This window comes from Hyla sarda, chromosome 6 (assembly GCF_029499605.1).
Source record: "Hyla sarda isolate aHylSar1 chromosome 6, aHylSar1.hap1, whole genome shotgun sequence".
Taxonomy (NCBI): Eukaryota; Metazoa; Chordata; class Amphibia; order Anura; family Hylidae; genus Hyla; species Hyla sarda.
Window position 1 is genome coordinate 276883374 of NC_079194.1, and position 22952 is coordinate 276906325.

General features: G+C 45.6%; 1 protein-coding gene across 4 annotated transcripts in view; it reads left to right on the forward strand.

Annotated features, from left to right (window-relative positions):
* LOC130277092 (C-factor-like) overlaps positions 1-22952 on the forward strand; it is a 43037-nt gene that overhangs the window by 12378 nt on the left and 7707 nt on the right. For all 4 annotated transcript variants that reach the window (XM_056527399.1, XM_056527400.1, XM_056527401.1 and 1 more), the window contains exons 3-5: positions 4038-4089; positions 19061-19248; positions 21492-21653. In XM_056527399.1, the coding sequence (XP_056383374.1) occupies positions 4038-4089; positions 19061-19248; positions 21492-21653 (402 nt within the window). The remainder of the gene's footprint in view (positions 1-4037; positions 4090-19060; positions 19249-21491; positions 21654-22952) is intronic.

Consider the following 22952-nt stretch of genomic DNA (forward strand, 5'->3'; position numbering starts at 1 on the left):
ACAACTTCAGAGTCTCTGAATCTTCTGCTAAGTCCCCATTTTTCGTGGTGTACGGCCGTCACCCTCTTCCCCCCCTCCCTACTCCCTTGCCCTCTGGTTTGCCCGCTGTGGATGAAGTAACTCGTGATCTTTCCACCATATGGAAAGAGACCCAAAATTCTCTTTTACAGGCTTCATCCCGCATGAAAAGGTTTGCCGATAAGAAAAGAAGAACCCCCCTCATTTTTGCTCCCGGAGACAAGGTATGGCTCTCCGCTAAATATGTCCGCTTTCGTGTCCCCAGTTACAAACTGGGACCACGCTATCTTGGTCCTTTCAAAGTCTTGTGCCAGATTAATCCTGTCTCTTACAAACTCCTTCTTCCTCCTTCTCTTCGTATTCCCAATGCCTTCCATGTCTCTCTCCTTAAACCACTCATCATCAACCGTTTCTCTCCCAAACTTGTTTCTCCCACTCCTGTTTCCGGTTCTTCTGACATCTTCTCCGTAAAGGAGATACTGGCCTCCAAGACGGTCAGAGGAAAAAGATTTTTTTTGGTAGATTGGGAGGGCTGTGGTCCTGAAGAGAGATCCTGGGAACCTGAGGACAACATCCTAGACAAAAGTCTGGTCCTCAGGTTCTCAGGCTCTAAGAAGAGGGGGAGACCCAAGGGGGGGGGGGGGTACTGTTACGCCGAGCGCTCCGGGTCCCCGCTCCTCCCCGGAGCGCTCGCAACATCCTCGCAATCGCAGCGCCCCGGTCAGACCTGCTGACCGGGTGCGCTGCGATACCTCTCCCAGCCGGGATGCGATTCGCGATGCGGGTGGCGCCCGCTCGCGATGCGCACCCCGGCTCCCGTACCTGACTCGCTCTCCGTCGGTCCTGTCCCGGCGCACGCGGCCCCGCTCCTTAGGGCGCGCGCGCACCGGGTCTCTACGATTTAAAGGGCCACTGCGCCGCTGATTGGCGCAGTTGGCTTAATTAGTTTATTCACCTGTGCACTTCCCTTTATAACCTCACTTCCCCTTCCCTTCCTTGCCGGATCTTGTTGCCATCGTGCCAGTGAAAGCGTTTCCCAGTGTGTTCCTAGCCTGTGTTCCAGACCTCCTGCCGTTGCCCCTGACTACGATCCTTGCTGCCTGCCCCGACCTTCTGCTATGTCCGACCTTGCTCTTGTCTACTCCCTTGTACCGCGCCTATCTTCAGCAGTCAGAGAGGTTGAGCCGTTGCTAGTGGATACGACCTGGTTGCTACCGCCGCTGCAAGACCATCCCGCTTTGCGGCGGGCTCTGGTGAAAACCAGTAGCAGCTTAGAACCGGTCCACTAGCACGGTCCACGCCAATCCCTCTCTGGCACGGAGGATCCACCTCCTGCCAGCCGAATCGTGACACATACATTCTTGTCGGACAATGATTTTTTTTTTCCGTTTTTGCCATAGATTTTTGGGTAAAATGACTGATGTCACTAGAAAGTAGAATTGGTGGCGCAAAAAATAAGTCATCATATGGATTTTTAGGTTGCAAAATCAGCTGCGCAAAATATGCAGCAAAAATATGTACCCTTAAGGGGTTAATGATAAACTAGCAGTGTGTTCACATGTTGTCCTTCCAGAGGGGTCACTTTCCCTCCTCCAGTGTCCACAGGTCTCCAACAGGTCACATTACCAGAAAAATTTATGGAAAAATTGCGCGGCTTTACCGCGATTTACGAAAGCTCGCGGTAAAAATGCGCAATTTTGCTGCAATTTTTCCCAAAAATTGTTCTGATAATGTGACCTGTGGACAATGAAGGAAGGAAAGTGACCCCACTGGACTGCTACTATACACATGACCCAGCCCCAGGATATACTGCTGATCAGGGGGGAGAGAGGGAGGACACGGGACATCACTCACCTCACATGAAGCTGCTCTGTGTTCTGGAGGCCTGTCAGCTCTCGGCCCCTGTCCTCTCCAGTGCTGAGGGCGGAGCCATCATCAGGTACCTTCATAGCTGCAGCTCTTTACCCAGCTGGTCAGTCCACCCCTGGCCCCGATACTAGTATCGGGACAGCCCTATTTATTTTAAATTGGGGGGGCACAAGGGGGGGCACGGCCTGATCTAGGGGAGGCCATGGCCCCCTCTGGCCCCCCCCTAGGGACGCCACTGTTGGAGACTAGGGCCATGCTCACGTGTCAGAATTTATGTTCAGATTTCCGCTTGGAATTCTGCACGAAGATTCCGCTGCAGCAGAGTCCCGTTGAATTCCACAGGATTCTGGTGCGCTGTGCACACGACATAATTTCCGTGCCAGGCATGTTTCTGGTATGGAAATTCCGATTTCCATGTCAGCAGAAAGAATTATTTTGCGGACTCGACAAGGAATCCATAGCTGTCTATAAGATGGCATATTCCTGTACGGTCTTAGCGTTCCATATTATGCAGGCGCCCACAGTCTCTGAAATGTCTACACAGAGATTTTCCGAGCGGATATTCCGAGGTCTGAACATAGCCTAAAAGTGGCTAAGGGTGAATGCAATAGGTACTGGGGACTTGATTAGACATGAGCGAACTTACAGTAAATTCGATTCGTCACAAACTTCTCGGCTCGGCAGTTGATGACTTATCCTGCATAAATTAGTTCAGCTTTCAGGTGCTCCGGTGGGCTAGAAAAGGTGGATACATTCCTAGGAAAGAGTCTCCTAGGACTGTATCCACCTTTTCCAGCCCACGGGAGCACCTGAAAGCTGAACTAATTCATGCAGGATAAGTCAACAACTACCGAGCCGAGAAGTTTGTGACGAATCAAATTTACTGTAAGTTCGCTCATCTCTGGTCTTGATAATTTGGACCAACAGCCTGAAAAATATTTTACAGTTAGGACCCCCAAAATTAGAAAGTAACAAAGTAGCTCAAACACGTAGGGTATGGTCACACTGAAGGTTTGGAGAGGAATTTCCTCGAGTAATTCTGCTCGCTTATTCCTCTCCAAATCATTCAGCAGTGAAAAACCCCATAGTATGTAATGAAATTTCTGCTCCTCAGTTCACACTAAGGAATTTCCACTAGCAGAATTCTGTCACTGAATTCCGTTCCGCATGAAGAATGAACATGTTCTTTCTTCTGGCGGAATTCGTGTCCTAACCCCATAGAAGTCAATGTAAAAAAAAAATTTCAGGCCGCCACACTTCTGCGCGGAATTTGTGTGGAAATTGCGCGGAATTCCTGCCCAAATTTTTTTTTACAATGTCTCCTATGCCGCGCTGAATTCCGCACTGATTTCTGCACAGATTCCCGCACAGATTCTGCGCGGAAAAAAACTGTAATTTCTGAGCGGATTTGTTCAGTGCAAATTCCTCGCACATATTTGTCAGTGTGTACCCTAAATATGCAATGCATACATTCACAAATAAATTAGATGTTTTGTTGTGAGCACGTGGCCTGAGGAACATGAGGTACTGTCAAGAATTTATGAGTAATGTCATAGATGGGCAAGTAATGATAGTCATGGGGAAACAATGTTGGACTTTCTTTTAGGGTGCGTTCCCACAGGGCGTATACGCAGCGTATTTGACGCTGCGCAAAATTTATGGCAGCAGCGGGAAATACGCTGCGTATCCCTTGCTCACTATACACACAGGGCTTTCCGGCGGCAGCTCTATGTGTGTAGTGAGCTTTGGAGGCAGAGCAGTGTGCCGGCGTGTCTGTGACGCGCGGCCCCGCCTCCAAAACTCCCTGCACACATAGAGATGCCGCCGGAAAGCCCTGTGTGTATAGTGAGCAAGGGATATGCAGCGTATTTCCCGCTGCTGCCGTAAAATTTGCGCAGCGTCAAATATGCTGCATATACGCCCTGTGGGAACGCACCCTTATAATTTCCTTTTGTTCAGTAGTTTCGATTGGCGATTGTTTTTTTTTTTTTTTTTAAAGATTACATTCAGAAACTCCATAACAACTTCTGTAATATATTAGCTTGCTATAGTCTCTAAAAAATCTAGAGTAAGATAATAATAGATTCTCTTTGACACCATTGATATTAGTATTTGTATTCAGTAATAACCAGATATCTTTATTTTCACAGAAACTGAATGATCTTGCAGCAAAATATCCAAATGTGATCGTTATAAAGTTAGGTATGTATTCCGGAGAGGCTTGTATAAATGTATTATTAATTAAGTACAATATAAAAAATTTTGCTGCGCGATACACTGGTCCAGACTTACAATTTTTTTCCTTACTTAGTTTTTAGCACAATGTTTTCATTTTTTCATGCAGATTGTGAACTGACAGATGCCTCACCTGTCAGGGTCAAGATCGGCACCCCTGCGATTGTGGGGTGTTGATGGGTAACAATGGCAGCCATAGGTCTAATGATGGCCTCTATGGCTGTCATGTAGACTCAACTAATACAGTCTGCCTCATGAAGACTGTACTAACAGAGCACTGATTTAACTGCTCAATGCAGTACAATAGCATTGCTGTAATCCCTAGAGGAATAACAATATTTTTTTAATTAAACAGTGTGATTTACCCCTTAAGGCATACCTGTCATATCCCCCCTCCCCACCAAAAAAAAAGCAAAAACAAAAAAAAACTGTACCTCATCCTGATCATGTACATCCAATTTTTATTTGTCTACAACCTATATTTCTCTCAGAATTACCTTTATTTACTTGCCATCATTGCTTAGTAAGGTTCCTGTCCATGCAGAGGTATGGGGCATTTCCCTCTTTTCTCACTGTGATGACACTTCCCCCTCCTCCTTCACTCTGCTCTTACTCACAGAGGGCCCTAGACCTGTCTGCAGCATTGTCAATCACTCATGGTGTCCATGACATGTCGATGACCACTGGACACTGCAGGACTGGTATGTGTCCCTAGTGGCCAGTTTTTTGACTGGCTTTTTCAGTATGAAATACCTCCAATTTTCTGATGAAAGCAATTGCAAAACATATTGGGGGACATTTATCAAAGTAGCACAAAAAGTCACACATGCATCAAAGCACTTTTTAGTGTGACTTTTCTGGGTAAGAAAAAAGTTACAAACAGCCTTACCTAAGCAAATTTCAGTTTTCACTTTGCAGTGGTCAGGTATTTATGATGTGTGAAATTTGCACGTAGGCAAAAAAAGGTCGCAAACCCCTTTCAAAAAGTCGCAAGTCTGCTCCAGACCTGAAGTACAAAACTCCTGTACCTGAGCAAATGTAAAAAGTCGCTGCCGCTCAACTCTCCTCTGCTACTGCCACTCTGGAGAGCGGCGGGGGACAGATGAGCTGCTGGGGGCAGCGGAGCCGCCAGGCTCCCAGAAATATGAAACTACATTGTAATTTCATATTTCCTGGCCTGGGCTGTGATTGACTGGTTGGTCTCATATCCGTCCCTGGGAGCCATCCGGCTCCGCTCCTCAGCCGCCCGCCCGCAACTACCAGCCACTGCAACTACAACTCCCAGCATGTCCTCACTGAAAGGGCATGCTGGGTGTAGCCCTGAACAGCTCAGGTAGCCGGCGGGTGGGAAATGTGGAGAGTTGAGGGGGAGGGGGGTGGAGAGCAGAGGGGGACATATGGGGGGGATGAGCGCAGGGTGACATAATGGGGGGATGAGCGAAGGGGGACATTGGGGAGGATGAGCGGAGGGGGACATATGGGGGGATGGGCGGAGGGGGACATATGGGGGGGATGAGCGGAGGGGGACATGGGGAAGAGCGGAGGGGGACATGGCGGAGAGGGACATGGGGAGAGCGGAGACGGACATGGGGGAGAGCGGAGGGGGATATGGGGGGAATGGAGGGGGACATGAGGGGGGAGGGGAGGGGGACATGAGGGGGGAGTGGAGGGTGGCAGGGACATGAGCAGGGGAAGGAGAGGAGGGGGAGAGCAGCGGGGACATGAGCGGAGGGGGGAGAGCGGCGGGCAACATGAGCGAAGGGGGGAGTGGAGGGGGACATGAGGGGGGAGCGGAGGTTAGCGGGGGGACATGAGCAGGGGAAGAAGAGGGGAGAGTGGAGGGGGACATGAGCGGGAGGGGGAGAGAGCAGCAGGGAACTTGAGCGGAGGGGAGAGAGCGGCGGGGGACATGAGCTGAGGTGGAGGGGGGAGGATGGTGGGTGACGTGAGCAGAGGGGGGAGAGCAGCGGGGACATGTCGGAGGGGGGAGAGCAGTGGGGGACATGAGTGGAGGGGGGAGAGAGCAGCGGGGGACATGAGCGGAAGGGGGAGAGCGGCAGGGGACATGAGCAGAGGGGGAGGGGGGAGAGCGGCGAGGGACATGAGCGGAGGGGGAGAGAGCGATGGGGACATGGTGAGGGGGGTCAGCAGGGGGAGAGCGGAGGTGGGAGAGCGGAGGATGACATGAGCGGAGGGGGAGAGCGAAGGGGGACATGAGCAGAGGGGGGAGAGTGGAGGGGGACATGAGCGGAGGGGGACATGAGCGAAGGGGGAGGGGACATGAGTGGAGGGGGACATGAGGGGAGGGGGACATGAGCAGAGGGGGACATGAGCAGAGGGGGAGGGGGGAGAGCGGAGGGGGACACGAACGGAGTGGGGAGAGCGGCAGGGGACATGAGCGGAGGGGGGGAGATGAGGGGTCGTGGCAGCGGAACCGGCCAGCTCCCAGAAATACTAAACTACACAAATTTTATATTTCCCTGGCGGTGCCGTGATTGGCCGAGACCAACCGGGAAATATGAAATTACAGTGTAACTTCATATTCCTGGGAGCCGGCCTGCTCCGCAACCTGGCCCCCCACCCGCAAATACCACTGGCCCGCTAGCCATTGCGACTTTAATTCACAGCATGTCCTCACTGTTAGGGCATGCTGGGAGATGTAGTCTTGCAACAGCTAGTGGACGGGTTGTAGTTGCTGGTGGGTGGCTGGTAAGAAGCTGGTGCCTCCAGCTGTTTCTAAACTACAACTCCCATGACAGGAGTTGTAGTTTAGAAACAGCGAGACTCCAGCTGTTGCTAAATTACAACTTATATCTTTCCCAGACAGCCAAAGGCTGTCTGGAAATTATGGGAGTTGTGGTTTAACAACCGCAGGAGGCTCCCTGTTTGGAAACGCTGCTTTATGGGTGTTTTCCCTAAGGGAGAGCACCATAAATGTACTAACCACTTTTCCATGTTTCTTTCCTCTCATTTCAGATCCTTATATGCAGAGGACTTCTTCAGAATGGGTGGACTGCATCAATGACCAGTCTTTTTTTTTATATTATTAAAATGGTTAACAAGGGCTAGTGGGGGAATGTTTTTTTGGAATAAAAGTTTTTAAAAAAGTGTTTTTTTAATTTACTTTAGAAGGCTTAGTAGTGGAAGCTTTGTGATAGACAGTCCTTTACTAAGTCCATGGTTTAGCATTAGCCACAAAAACAGCAAGCGCAAACCACCAATTATTACCCCAGTACCCACCACCACAGGGGTACAGGGAAGAGCTGGTGCTAACAGGCCGGGAGCATAAAAAATGGCACTCCTGGGCCTAGGCCATAACAGGCTGGCGTTATTAAGGCTGAAGAGGGCCAGTATCAATGGTCCTCGCCCACCCTGGTAACGTCAGGCTGTTGCTGCTTGCTTGGTATTCGGCTGAAAATAAAAATAGGGGGAACCATATGCATTTTATTTGTGCAAAATATGTGTGGGGGTTCCCCATATTTTCATTCAGCCAGATACCAACCAAGCAGCAACAGCCTAACGTTACCATGGTGCGTGAGGACCACCCTTGTTACTGGCCCTCCCCAGCCTAAATAACACCAGTCTATTACCGCCTAGGCCCAGGAGCACCATTTTTACTGCTTTGGGCCTGTCGGTACCGGCTCTTCCTGGCATCCCTGTGGCGGTGGGTACTGGGGTAGTAATTGGGGGTTAGTGCCAGCTGGTCTTGGGGCTAAAGCTAAGCTCCGGCTTAGTAATGGACTCTGTCTATAGCTTCCAATACTAAGCCTGTAAAGTAAATTAAATAAAAAAACACAACACTTTTTCAAAACTTTTATTCCAAAAAACACTCCTCCACAAGCCCTCGTTAACCATTTTATTAATATAAAAAAAATAAAAAAAACGCTGTTCATCGACATAGTCTATCGAATCCGAACAAGTCTTCTGCATACACGGATCTAAAATTATAAGAAAAAAAACCACAGAAAATTGCTTAGTACATTTATGGTGCCATCCCTTAGGGAAAATGCCCATAAACCAGCGTTTCCAAACATGGAGCATCCAGCTGTTGCTATAGTACAACCCCCATCATTTCCAGACTGACCACTGTGACTTTATTTATTTATAACTCTGGGATGCTTTTACCTTTCATTCTGATTCCAAGACAGTTTTTTTCGTGATGTATTATACTTTAACATAGTGGTACATTTTTGTCGTTACTTACATCCTTTCTTGGTGAAAAATCAATTATTCTAACTTTGAAACTCTCTGCTTGTAAGGAGAATGGACATTCCAAATAAATTATATATTGATTCACAAATACAATATGTCTACTTTATGTTTGCATCATAAAGTTGACATGTTTTTACTTTTTGAAAACATTAGAGGGCTTCAAAGTTCAGCAGCAATTAAAAAAATGTTCACGAAAATTTCAAAATTGGAATTTTTCAGGGACCAGTTCAGTTTGAAGTGGATTTGACGGGCTTTCATGTTAGAAATACACCATAAATTGCCCATTATAAAAACTGCACCCCTCAAGGTATTCAAAAGGACATTCAGAAAGTTCCTTCACAGGAATAGCAGCAAAGTTAAGGAAAAATTCTAAATCTTCATTTTGTTCTTGGAGAGCAATTTTTTTTTAAATTTTAAAGGGGGTAAAAGGGTATTTATTTTTTTGCGTTAATGTCAGAACCGCTTTAATATCAGCCACCCCCTGTGCAAATCACCAATTTAGGCCTCAAATGTACATGGTGCGCTCTCACTCCTGAGCCTTGTTGTATGAACACAAAGCATTTTAAGGCGACATATGGGCTATTTCCGTACTCAGGAGAAGTTGCGTTACAAGTTTTGGGGGTCTTTTTTTCTTTAGTGAAAATGAAAAGTATGAAGCAACACCAGCATGTTAGTGTAAACATTTTTATTTTTTTACACTAACATGCTGGTATAGACCTCGGAAATACCCCATGTGGCCCTAAACTGTTTCCTTGATATAAACAGGGAGTTTTAGTTTTGCAACACCTTAAAGGGCTACAGTTTAGAGACCACTGCAGATGTTGCTAGGCAACTATTCACTTCCTGCAGCAGGATTACCGTATGCCATGCAAGCTGTAGAATTGCCACTGCTGATCACTGCCCGGTAAGGGACCTCCACCGCCGCTCACATCACGGTTCTCCCACTCTGCCCTGATTACCATGGGTGGGCAGAGCGGGGAAACCAAACATTAATCCCCCCCCCGCTCCCGATCTGCCATTGCTCGGTCGCTTCTGACCAACCAATAGCAAGGATAGGAGGGGTGGCACCCATGCCACCTCACTCCTATACCTTCAGGGGGATCGGGGGTGTCTTGGACACCGATTCCCCCTATTTACCGAGTCACCAGAGACCCTTATGACCCAGAATCGCCACAGATCACTGGTCTGAATTGACCGGTGATTTCCGGCGATCGCCTACATGGGGGGGGGGGATTGACTCAGGACCCCCTGTGACGATGTGCCGGGATGCTTGCTGAATGATTTCAGCAGGCATCCCAGTCCCAGACCGAAATTCCTACAGGCGAACCTGTGTGCCCTGAAGAGGTTAAAGTAAAACAATATCAAACCTATATAAGGCCCCTATCACACTGCCGCAAACGTCCCACTTTTTGTTTTGTGCCTTAACTCACATTATTTTTGATAGGGCACAATGGGAAACAACTGGTCTCGACAGACGCCATTCACTATTATGGAGTCTGTAGGGTGTTGTTGTTTTTTGACTTGAGTAACGGGAAGAAAAAACATCGCATCATGTATTGTTCCACCTGCTACTCTCCCGGGTTCCCACACGTAGTCACACTGTTGTGTAACAACGACAGTGTGAAAGAAGCCTAAGTTTGATATTGTTTCAACTATAGACCTACAGTATACATAGAATGTGTCATTTTTACTGAAAAGTGCACTGGGTAGAAGTGGAAGCTCCTAACCTAAAAGTTACAATATGCCATCTGGGGGACAACTAAGCTCCTAATCTGGTGGACATCTATGCTGCCTAATCTGGGGGACAAGTATGCTCCTAATCTGGGGGACATCTATGCTGCCTACTCTGGGGGACAAGTATGCTCCTAATCTGGGGGACATCTATGCTGCCTAATCTGGGGGACAACTATGCTCCTTATCTGGGGGACAACTATGCTCCTAATCTGGGGGACATGTATGCTGCCTAATCTGGGTGACATCTATGCTGCCTAATCTGGGGGACAACTATGCTCCTAATATGGGGAAATCTGTTGCTTCTGCCCTTGGGCCTATAATTTTTTGAAGTTTAGCAGTAGCTAAATACATGCTTAATGAAAATGTCAACATTGATCTTTAAATGTAAGGGGTTATGAAACCCTCTTGGGTACTGCGAATGACTGCTCCAGACTCATTCTGTGTCTTTCACAAACTACTTGCCTCCCTGGTGCCTCAGGCCTTGGGCCTATAATTTTTTGAAGTTTAGCAGTATCTAAATATATGCTTAATGCAAATGTCAACATTGATCTATAAATGTAAGGGGTTATGAAAACCTCTTGGGTACTGCAAATGCATGATCCAGACTCATTCTGTGTCTTTCAGGAACTACTTGCCTCCCTGGTGCCTCTGGCCTTGGGCCTTAAATTTTTGGATGTTTAGCAGCAGCTAAATACATGTTTAATGCAAATTTCAACAATGATCGTTAAATTCTCGGCGCTCTGCCAGGGCCTTCTCCTACCCCGCCTGGGCCGATCCGAGGACCTCACTAACCAACTCACTAACTAATCCAATCGCTTATAGCGACGGGCGGTGTGTACAAAGGGTAGGGACTTAATCAACGCCAGCTTATGACCCTCACTTACTGGTAATTCCTCGTTTTAAGGTTAAATAATTGCAATCCCAGATCCCTATCACAAACTGGTTTCAGCGTGCAACACGCACCTGTCCTTGAAAGATAGAGACACGCTAATCCATTCAGTGGAGCGCGGCTGCGGCCCCGGAAATCTGAGGGCATAACACACCTGGTATTGCTCGATCTCGCAATTGATCGTGCAAAGGTAGGGGGTTAATAAAGCCTCTTAGGTACTGCTGAGGCCTACTCCTGACTGCTCCTGGTGTAATGTATGGGGTAATTAAACACTCTTGGGTAGTGTTTTTTTTTTTTAATTTACTGATAATTTTATCGGTAATAAAATAGAATTTTCAAGAATGCTAATCCTTACACAACGGAACTCTTGTTGCGTGTGATTTTTTTATGAAAATTAAAAAAAAAATACGGACAGGGATTAACTCTGCTTCATCATTTTGAGCGAAAAAAGTCCTTTGGTGATCTGATCTTTTGGAGACAGATGCGCTTACACACATATTGTTTACACACATTTAGTTTTTGTAAAAAAAATTCAAACATTGTGTGGTTTATTATTTTTGAGAAGAATGTCTTTGGGTGGTCCACCGTCCTGCATTATAATGTCTTGTGAACTGTTGGATATGCGCTTGTTCTTACACAAAGGTATTTCTTTAAAAAATTTCTAAAATGTTGTTGTTTTTTGGAGGGGATTGTGAAGCCCGGGTGTGTTCTGGTGCATCAGCCAACTCCAGGCTGTGTCCTTCAGGCAATATATGGGTTCCTGATGCCGCAGAGGTGGGGCTTGGGTCTGGAAATTTCTCATTTTTGGATAGCGGGTGCTACCTATGAGAAATCTTTGTCAAAAATTTCATATATTGTGTTGTTTTTTTGGGGGGGATTGTGAAGCCTGGTGTGTAGTGTACTAGTGCATCAGCCAACTCCACGCTGTGCCATTCAGCCACTAAATGGTCTCCTCTTGCTGCAAACATGTCCATGCTGTGTCATTCAGCCACTATATGGTGTCATCATGCTGCCAACACCTCCACGCTGTGCCATTCAGCCACTATATGGTGTCCTCATGCTGTCAACACCTCCACGCTGTGCCATTCAGCCACTATATTGTGTCCTCATGCTGCCAACACCTCCACGCTGTGCCATTCAGCCACTATATGGTGTTCTCATGCTGCCAACACCTCCACGCTGTGTCATTCAGTCACAATATGGTCTCCTGACACTGATGCCACCACCAGGCTCTGTCATTGTGCTGCTGTGCAGCAGTGATTCTAAGAGCAATGCCGGTAATCTGCATGCTATTCTGAATAACAGTATTATTTCACTACCCCAGCACACTCCATATGCGTTTTAGGACACAGCAAAGTGTTCTATACCCCTATAGAGGCTGTATGTAGGCTAGAAATAGCCTTTTTTAATATCGATTCGCCGCGAACAAATTCGGATCGAAACAAACTTTTCTGGAAAATTTGGCGAATCGGACAAATCAAATTTTTGAAAAGTTCGCTCATCTCTAGTAATATTCAATATGCAGCAATAGTTAACAGTCTCTTATTAGAGTAAATTGCATTCCTGTTGGTAAAAAGAGTAGGTACTTTTAGCATTGCTTACTCCTCCATTGGGCACGATGACCGATACCTGGTGGTCAGTATGATACTCAGCTCCAGCAACACTCGTGGCTGCTGCCGCTGGCAGGTCCTCCAAGTGTGTGAGCTGAGGGTGGTAGAAGAAGATTACTTGCAGCAGAAGTTAAAGAAAATCGCACACCCTGTTTACCTGCACTAAACCCTGGATTATAGTGTGGGTGCACAGCTTTACAAAGAGGAGTTACTTACTTCAATCCATTCAGTATATGGAGAGTTCTGGCACTGTAATCTTCAGCTGCATTTCGTTATAGCATGCAATGGAGGGAGCCTCACTAAGCTCCCCTGCCACTTCCATGTTCTCCACTTGCTCCGGCCCCACCATTGTTATCCTACTGAAGGCAATGGGTGAGTGCACAGAAAGCAGAGCGCTCACCCACGGCATTCATTAATATATTAATGAAGGGGTCAGGGCTGATGAAAAATATTGAAGGGGCAGAGGAGGTGGGTGAGCCGGTTCCCTGCCTCCATTGCGTGCTGGAATGCAAGAACTCTGCATATACTGAATGGATTTAAATGGGCACTGTCATGAAATAAAAAAATTGATATGTTGTAGTACTTAAGTACTACAACATATCTCTAATATAGTTTAATTAAAAAAAGTGATTTTAAACCAGTTTAAAATCACTTTTAAATTCGGCCACTAGGGGTCGCCCTCCTAGTGGCCGAATGCATTCGGCAGTGACGTCACTACAGAATTTCGTCTCATTTGAGCCTGGCAAATGAGTCGAAATTCCAGTCACTGCGGTGCTCGCTCCCGCCTGTCAATCAAACAGGCGAGAGCGAGCACAGTGAAATCCAGGGCTGCGCATTGGCTCCCTGGACTCACACACTGGCCGCCTCCCTGCTGCATATTCTCCCTGCAGCAGGGAGGCACATGGCTCTTACCTCTGCTTACAGCCCTGGCTCCAGTGGGGATACGCCGCCTCCTCACTGCTCCTTGCAGCTGTGTACTGTCATTGCCGGGGGGAGCACGTTATATGGAGCAACAAGTGTATGCCCGGCTTCCTGTCATGCTCCTACACTCTGGTAACTCTCTCTATGGTGCTGGAGGACTTTCAATCCTCCAGAAACATAGAGACAGTTTCCAGAGTGTACGGGCATGACAGGAAGCCGGGCATACACTTGTTGCTTGCTACGGACCCCCGCTCATGGTCCGGCACAGGTGAGGGGGAGGGGGGAGGGGGGGGATGCGATATTGGTCGGGGGCTGGGTGTCTTCCAACACAGGGTGCCTCCAGTTGTTTCCCCACTACAACTCCCAGCATGCCCTGACAGCAAATAGATGTCAGGGCATGCTGGGAGTTGTGGTGGTAAAACAGCTGGAGGCACCCTGTCCTGAGAACTATGGGCGGAACTCGGCCCCCAGCAGGCATCAGTGACGTGGTGCCTGCTGGGGAAGTCTGCCTGGTAGTGAGCACACTACCAGGCAGACAAAATGCCATTTTTAAGATAATAAAAAAAAAAATAAAGGCAGGGAGGGGGTTAGGGATAGATGGGCAATAGGCAGGGACAGAAAAAAAAAAAAGAGGATGGTGGGAGCTACCCTTTAAGTAAGTGATCCCTCTTTGTAAAGCTGTTCACCCACACTATAACTCAGTATATTGGGTTCAGTGCGAGTGAACAGGGTGTCAGATTCTCTCACAGCCACTGCCTAATGGCACACCAATGCTGTGTGGAGAAGTCTGGAACCAAAGGTATCTGGTTTCATTGAGTTAAATTGTTCTCCTTCTGCTTCTGTTATTGTGGGTCCTCGTGCAGGAGCTAGCCCTCCAAGAGTGAAAGGATCACAGCTCAGAGTACAGGATAGAGATGTCCGGTATGGTAGTATAAAGTGATGATGGTTAAAGGGGTTATCCAGGGATAAAAACACAGAGTTACTTTCTTTCAAACACAGCAGCTCACCTGTCCTCAGGTTGTGTGTGGTATTGCAACTTGGCTTCATTCACCTCAATGAAGCTGAGCTGCAATACCGCATACAAACTGAGGACAGGGATGGTGCTGTGTTTGAAAGAGATTAGCTCTGTGTTTCTATCTCTGGATAACTCTTTTAGGGTACCGCTGCATGGTGCCTTTGCATGTGCCTCCTTGGAGCAGCTATACGCTCCGAGCAGCAAAGGTAACATATAGTTATATAAGAATTGCATTTTAATTCAGCAGCAGTCCTCAATATATTTTATTTTATATGTTTTATTGTATAACTTGCTTTACGACACCATATAGCTTGAAGTAAGCCACAAGGGCCCTGTGGCTTTTCCAGACTGCTATATATATATATATATACTTATATAACATCGCTATTTATTTTTAACAGCTATGCTTATTGTGATTTTTTTAATAAATTACATTTTTAAACAATACATTTATTTTTTAATTATTAAGACCCAGTATCCATTTTAACTTTGAGCACCGTCACTTTCTATTTGTCTATATATAGTTAATGTCCTAGGCCCAGCAGCATCACTAAACCATGTAGTTGCTGAATGATACAGACTGGAGCTGGCTGAAGCATCAGTAAACCATATATTGGATGAATGGCACAGCCTGGAGGGGGCTGAAGCAGGAGGATACCATATAATGTCTGAATGGCACAGCCTGGAGCTGGCAGAAGCATGAGGAGACCATTGAAATTTAAGATTTTGAAATTGAAATTGAGGATTTTGAAACTGAAAATTTAACTCCCAAGTTTTAATGTCCCAGGCCCGGCGTGTGGGTACAAAGGACCAAATCTAACAATGAGTCACATGTCACATGGCAGCGCAATGACAGAGCCTGGAGGTGGCATCAGTATGAGGAGACCATATAGTGGCTGAATGACTGCCTGGAGTTTGTGGCAGCATAGGGAAACCATATAGTGTCTGAATGGCACAGCCTTGAGTTGGTTGAAGCATGAGGAGCCCAGGTAGTGTCTGAATGGCACAGCCTGAAGGCGGCTGAAGCATGAGGAGACCATATAGTGGCTGAATGGCACAGCCTGGTATTGGCTGAAGCATGAGGAGACCATATAGTGTCTGAATGTCACAGCCTGGAGGTGGCTGAAGCATGAAGAGACCATAAAGTGTCTGAATGGCACAGCCTGGTGTTGGCTGAAGCATGAGGAGGCCACATAGTGTCTGAATAGCATAGCCTGGAGGTGGCTGAAGCATGAGGAGACCATATAGTGGCTGAATGCCACAGCCTGGAGGTGGCTGAAGCATGAGGAGACCATATAGTGGCTAAATGGCACAGCCTGGAGTTGACTGAAGCACGAGGAGACCATATAGTGGCTAAATGAGACAGCCTGGAGGTGGCATCAGGAGTCCTGAAAGTGACCCTAATGCAAGGAATTTCTGAAACTGGAGACCAGCACCTTAATTATATTTTGCAGTATCCATTGAAGCACAATGAGAGAGCCTGGAGGTGGTAGCATCAGCACGAGGAGACCATAGAGCAGCACAATTAGAGAGCATGGAGGTGGCAGCATAAGAATGAGGAGACCATATGGCGGCACAATCACAGTGCCTTGAGGTGGTAGCATCAGCATGAGAAGACCATATGGTGGCACAATGACAGAACGTGGAGGCAGTAGCATCAGCATGAGGAGACCATAGAGCAGCACAATGACAGAGCCTGGATGGTGGCAGCATCAGCATGAGGAGACTATAGAGCAGCACAATTAGAAAGCCTGGAGGTGGCAGCATCAGCATGAGGAGACCATATGGCAGCACAATGACAAAGCCTGGAGGTGGTGGCAGCAGAATGAGAGGGCCTGGAGGTGGCAGCATCAGCATGAGGAGACTATATGGCAGCACAATGACAGAGCCTGTAGGTGGTAGCATTAGCATGAGGAGACCATAGAGCAGCACAATGACAGAGCCTGGAGGTGGCAGCAGCAGCATGAGTGCCATACCAACTGAGGATTGAGTCTGAGGAACCCACCGACTGTTGACTGGGGGTGTCGGATGTCACTTGGGATGAAGTGGATGACCGAGTGAACCGGTCAATCACGGCTGCTGGGTTGCTGGTGGCGACACGACTGCTAGCTGACACCGCGGGAGCTCAGACCTCTCGCTGCCACTCCTGCTGCCACGAACCCCTACTCTGCTGCTACCTCTGCCTGCGCCTGATGAATTTAATGCCTTTGCCACTTTTCTGTGCGCGTCCTGGCACTACTTTGCCTCATATACTCATTGCGTATATGAAGGGAGTACAATACGCTTCACTACGCTTAAAACAGTATTTGTCTAGAACAGCAGCAGGTGTGCACTTTTGGCTTTCCTTTGACAGTATCTAGGCCCTTGACAGATTAACAGGTACAAATTAGTACACTACTTAGATGTAGGGATGTGGTATGCACTTATGAGGGCAGAAAAATGTGCTACAGTACGCTTAAAAACTCTGTATTTTTGTAGAACACAGCCAGTGATTACTTTTGCCTGGACTTTCACAGTATCTATGCCCTTGACAGATAAACAGGTACAAAATAGTACACTACTTAGATGTACATATGTGGTATGCACTTATGAGGGCAGAAAAATGTGCTACAGTACGCTTAAAAAAACGTATTTTAGTAAAACATCAGCCAGGGATTACTTTTGCCTGGACTTTCACAGTATCTAGGCCTTTGACAGATTAACAGGTACAAAATAGTACACTACTTAGATGAACGTATGTGGTATGCACTTATGAGGGCAGAAAAATGCTGTACAGTACGCTTAAAAAAAACATATTTTTGCACAACACCATCAGTACACAACAGTGCTGTAGCACAAAAAAGCTGTGTACTAAACACAAAATTGCACTCTGTCAAAGACTATTAGGAATGGACTGCCGGGTATTATACCGTCTACAGACTAGTATAACCAGCAGATGATTTGTTGTGGAACAAAGACACAGAATTGCGCTGAAAAATTATTCCTGCCTCCTCTGCTAAGGTTTATAAAGTTGAGGCAGCTTGTTGAAATGTCAACAAGCTATCTGTCCTTCTCTGTAATACAATGCTGAAGAAAGTAACTGGAAGGTTAATGGCTGCAGTAAAAATCCTTTTCAGTAAAAAAAAATACTGCTCTCAGTCCACCAGAATGCTGATGTGACTAGGATGTGAAACGCTGCTGGAATGAGTTTTTCTGTGTAGCACACACACACACACAGCAATGTCCGTCCTATCTGTATGCAGTGTAATGAACGATATGACAACCTGCAAAATGGCTGCCGAATATATTGGGCTGTGACATCACAGGGGTGACTGGCTGCTGATAGGCTGCATCCTGCATGTGTTTCAGGGTCATTCCGATTACTTCCCTTCCTGCCATGCTTTCCTGCCTTCCCAGCGTTCCTTGCCCCATGTACTGACATGTGGAACCACCATTTTAGATGCCCTTGAGCCTGGACCGCAGTAAATGGAGTTTAATTAAGCGATTTGCTCAATAGAATCGCGGCGATATTCGCATTCGTTGTGAATCGAATATTTCATGAAATTCGTAACATAATCGGGTTTGTAAGCTTCGATTCGCTCATCTCTAGATATGATGTCTCTGGGCACACTGCAACCTGGAAAAACTGACGACACTCATTTTGTATGGTGTTAAAAATTAACATTGGGGCCAAAATAACAGAAGAATTGCAAGACCACCATCAAACACAGGTGCAGACACTATATTATGAACTACATTAACTTTACAGCCCCTGTAGCATAGTTAAGTAAAAAAAAAATCTGGAAATGCCCCTTTTGTGACAAAAAATGTCATTTTTATGTTGGTTTCAATACACACCCATGGACACGCCCACTTTATCAGATTAAAATGCAAACTTGTTTGGTTTCTTCTTGTAAAGTATCAGAATTTGTTAACATTTTGGCACGCAAAAAACGTGTGCCGAGACTGTGTCGCAAAAGCTGTCACTAAACTATTGGGATGGAAATAGTAAAATTGGGCCATGGACTCTTATTGTCTAGTTTTATCATTTTGAGATTAATGGAATTGTAAAGATTTTGCTTGTTGGTAGCATTTCCAATAACCAAACCCCTTTGCCACATACTATACCTTTTCCACTGTATGTTTTTAATTATGTTTAAAATCCAATAAAAGTTATTGAACTACAAACCCCCTTTTCCCTATTAGGCTAGGTTCTTCTATGTAAAATGCTCAGGTGTATTCTATTTCACATATGCATTTTTGTCTGTAATCCTGAAAAATAGAGTCATAGGGGGAGATTTATAAAAATATGTCCAGAGGAAAAATTTCTGAGTTGCCCATAGCAACCAATCAGATCGCTTCTTTAATTTTTCACAGGCCTCGTTAAAAATGAAAGAAGTGATCTGATTGGTTGCTATGGGCAACTCTGCAACTTTTCCTTTGGACAGGTTTTGATAAATGTCCCCCATAGAGTCAAAGGCAGAAAAAGTCGGAAAAACAAACCCCAAAAATGATGTTAATAAAATAAAAGTGTAAATTGTCTTTTTAATCTTTACTTTTTTTTCTTCTTTTTAATAGAAACCAGAGATGCCAATAGCATCAAAGAAGCTGTAAAGGAGGTGGAAAAACATCTGAATGGAGCTGGGCTGAATTTATTGGTTAATAATGCTGGGATCTCGCATGAAAGCAATCTTGAGTCTGCGGACTCTGCCGACTTCATGAATGTTTACAGCACAAATGTAGTTGGACCATTTTTGCTGGCAAAGGTGAGTGAGAAAATACAATGATTGTCACGTTTGGCAAGGAATAGTGTGACTCTTACCCAGGACCACTATCCCTGTCTACTTGCACATCTGCCCTAAACAGTGGAATGACAACTGAACCACAGTCCCTGCACTATATAAGGTGCAGGGGCGACACAGGTCAAAATAATTAACAGAACTGTATCAAGGTAAGGGGAACAGGTCAGAATGCAAAGGTTGAAAAAGCTAGAACAGACAGGAAATCATGATAAAATATAATGGCAGATATGCAAAGTCGTAACAAACAAGTATCAGGAAGATATATCGGCAGGTATATAGAGTACTGACTATCAGATTCAGGACCAAAGAAATATGGCCGAAATGAGTAATAACAAAGAGGTTGCCAGGAAGGTATAGCAGCAAGTTTACCAGGAATAAAGGCGAGTGAAAAAGTAACTGAAGTCAGGATACTAAATAGATCAGAAGACACAGGACATATGTACACACCAGGCATAGGGACAAAGCAAAAAGCAATGGATCAGGATCTATACCATAGAGCAGTACAAAACACCTAGGAGTATCTAGGAGTATGAGGAAGAATATGAATAAATTATTGTTTTGTGCCCATCTTATTATTATTAGAAGATGGGTCTCCCCTAACTCTACAAATATACACAAATGGTTGGAAGTAATAAAGAGTAGTGATGAGCAGCAGGGGCCACATTCGAATTTGCGATATTTCGCGAATACATTGACGATTATTCATCCTATGTTCGCAAAATTTGCATACTCGCTATGTTCGTTCACTTTTTTTTCCACGCGAAAATTTGCATGGGAAATTTGCATAAAATTTGCATTCAAATTTGCATGTAAAAAGAAAAAAATACGAATATTCATCATTACGATTATATAGCACTATATTCTAAATATTCGTGAAATCGCGAAGTGCCGATATTCGTGATAAAAATTCGCATTACGAATATTCGTGCTCAACACTAATAAAGAGGGACTATGAAGTGCATGGTATTAACCCTGAGAAAAAGGGAGTAGAAGAAGAGATGGTAATGGCTGATAATGTTATCATAATGGTCTAAGAGGGAGGATTTTTATTTTAATCATTTTTTTTAAGGGTGGGGGATGGACGGGGTATAAATTGGAAAATATGAATTCTGTGATTTTTGTATCTAATGTAAAATGTAATATTGGAAGTGAATAAAAAAACTATACACACACTAAGGCTCATGTTCACACAGTGGAATGTACGCACGGAAAATTTACGTTCGGACATTCTACCAACAGCGGAGCACCGGTAGAACATGCTGGCACTAGTACTGCTCGAAAATGCACCATCTTATAGATGGCAATGTACAGTGACCCCCGACCTACGATGGCCCCGACATACGATAATCTCAGAGGCTATCGCATGTTGAAGGCAGCATCAACATACGATGCTTTTGTATGTTGGGGCCATCGCATAAACGGCTATCTGGCAGCGCAGACTGCTTCATCTGCTCCTGGATAACCATTTACGGTGCCCCGTGTGCTCCGGTGATGGTCTCTTACCTGTCCTCGGGGCTCCGGAGAATCCTCTTCGGGCTCCCCTGCATTGCCGGCGCTCTCCTTCGTCGTCATCACGTCGCCAGGCACGCCGTCCTGTCATCCCATAGGAGCGGTGTGCGTAGTGACATGATGGCAGCGACACAGAGCGAGAATCCCGGGGAAGCAAAGACATCTGGAGCGTCGGGGACACCCCGGGGATGCGGCGAGATCGATGGAGGGCGACATCCAGGGCAGCGGTGACGAGCGGTGACGGTCCGGAGCGGCGGGGACAGGTGAGTATAACTTCCTATTCTTTCTATTGCACGGATCCCTCAACATACAATGGTTTCAACAAACGATGGTTCATTTGGAACGGATTACCATCGTATGTTGAGGGACCACTGTATGTCCTTGCGGAATCGACAGAAAAAATAGACATGTCGGAATTTCAGATGTACAAACATCTAGTGCGGAAATTTTGGGACTCTGCTGCAGCGTAATGTCCGTATGGAATTTTTCTGAGGCCTAGGCCAACAGCAGCTACACACTGAGGAGAAAGTATGAGAGAAGAGACAGGATTTACCTTCTGCACATCAGCTGCTGATCTAGTGTTTCTAGTGAGAGAATCTTCTGATACCCAAGTAGGCTAACATAGCTACTATAACACATTTGTTCAGTTCACCTACAAAAAGATGCTAATATTCATTTTTTTTATTCTTATTTTTTAGGAACTTCTGCCATTTTTAAGAAAAGCTGCAGAAGAAAATCAACAGAAACGTTTTAGTTGCAGCAAGTCTGCTATAATAAATATTTCTGCACTGTTAGGATCCATAGAGAAGACACCAGAGACCTTCAATTTTCTCCCAGTGGTGTCCTATCGATGCAGCAAGGTATGCTAAGCGTTGTAAAATTTAAATGGGCACTGTCATAAAAAAAAGACATATCATGAGTTCGGGTTCGTAGCATGTTCACTCGCGGCTTTTTGTCACATGACTGAGACGATCTCATAATGTAAGGCAACCTGCTTCTCTTCTTGTTAATTCTTGTGAACTCAGACTCCAACCAATAAAAACATTTCACTTGTCCCTAGGACATGTCAAAAGTTTTTTTTTCGGACAGTCAACTAAATGCAACTTCTGTTTGTAGAATCCCAATAATATAAATATTTGCCAAACAAAGCCATATTTCAAGAAACCTAATCCGAAAACATTGTAACATATTTAAGTCTGATAAATATATAGGCAACTTAATCCCTAGTATCTCCACATTCATATTTAGAAAAGCCTAGAACTTAGGCAACTTAGTGGCTCCCACAACCAAAAAATATAGAGGGACATTTATCGTTTTTGTCTTTAGAAAGTGTGCTTTGAAGTGATAGATTTTTGCTTTGGTTTTGCTTGCGTGTGACATATTTTTAGTAATATCACATGGGGGTTGATAAATTTGGCATACCTAAGATAAAAAAACAATAAATCACTTAAGAACACCACTTTGTATCATTCCACCTCTGCGCCATTTCTGCGACTCTTTAGTGTACGTTCACACGCGTGGATTTTTTAGCGGGTTTTCCGCTGCGTATTTGAAAGTGGGCGGGCTCTTCTCGGCTGTCCGCAGCAGATTTTCCGCGGTGGAATTTACACTGCGGAAAATCCGCCACAGTCCCTTCTGACTTCAATCTGCTGCGGACAGCCGAGAAGAGCCCACCCACTTTCAAATACACAGCGGAAAACCTGCTAAAAAATCCGTGCATGTGAACGTACCCTTATGGTCTATTCACACGTACAGTATTCTGCGCAGATTTGATGCACAGGATTTTCTGCTGCAGATTTCAATGTAAACTGATTGACTGAACACAACTTGAAATAAAGTGCATCAAATCTGCACAGAATACTGTATGTGTGAATAGACCCTTAAAGTTGCACTTCATAAATCAGCAACCAATGCAAAATCAAAAACCAAACGTGTGTACCACAGTCATTTTAGTTAAAATCACATCAGCAAAAAATTGCACAAATTGAGCACGAGAGACTGTGACTTTTCTACACAAAAAATTGTCTCTAAACCTGCTGATAAATTCCCCCTATAATCCTAAAAAAACTATCCTTTCTACAACAAAGGGGATTTTATCTGAGCAGACAATGTAAACCATGTGTGTGTATGTTTGGGGGGGGGGGGGGGGGTCAAACACA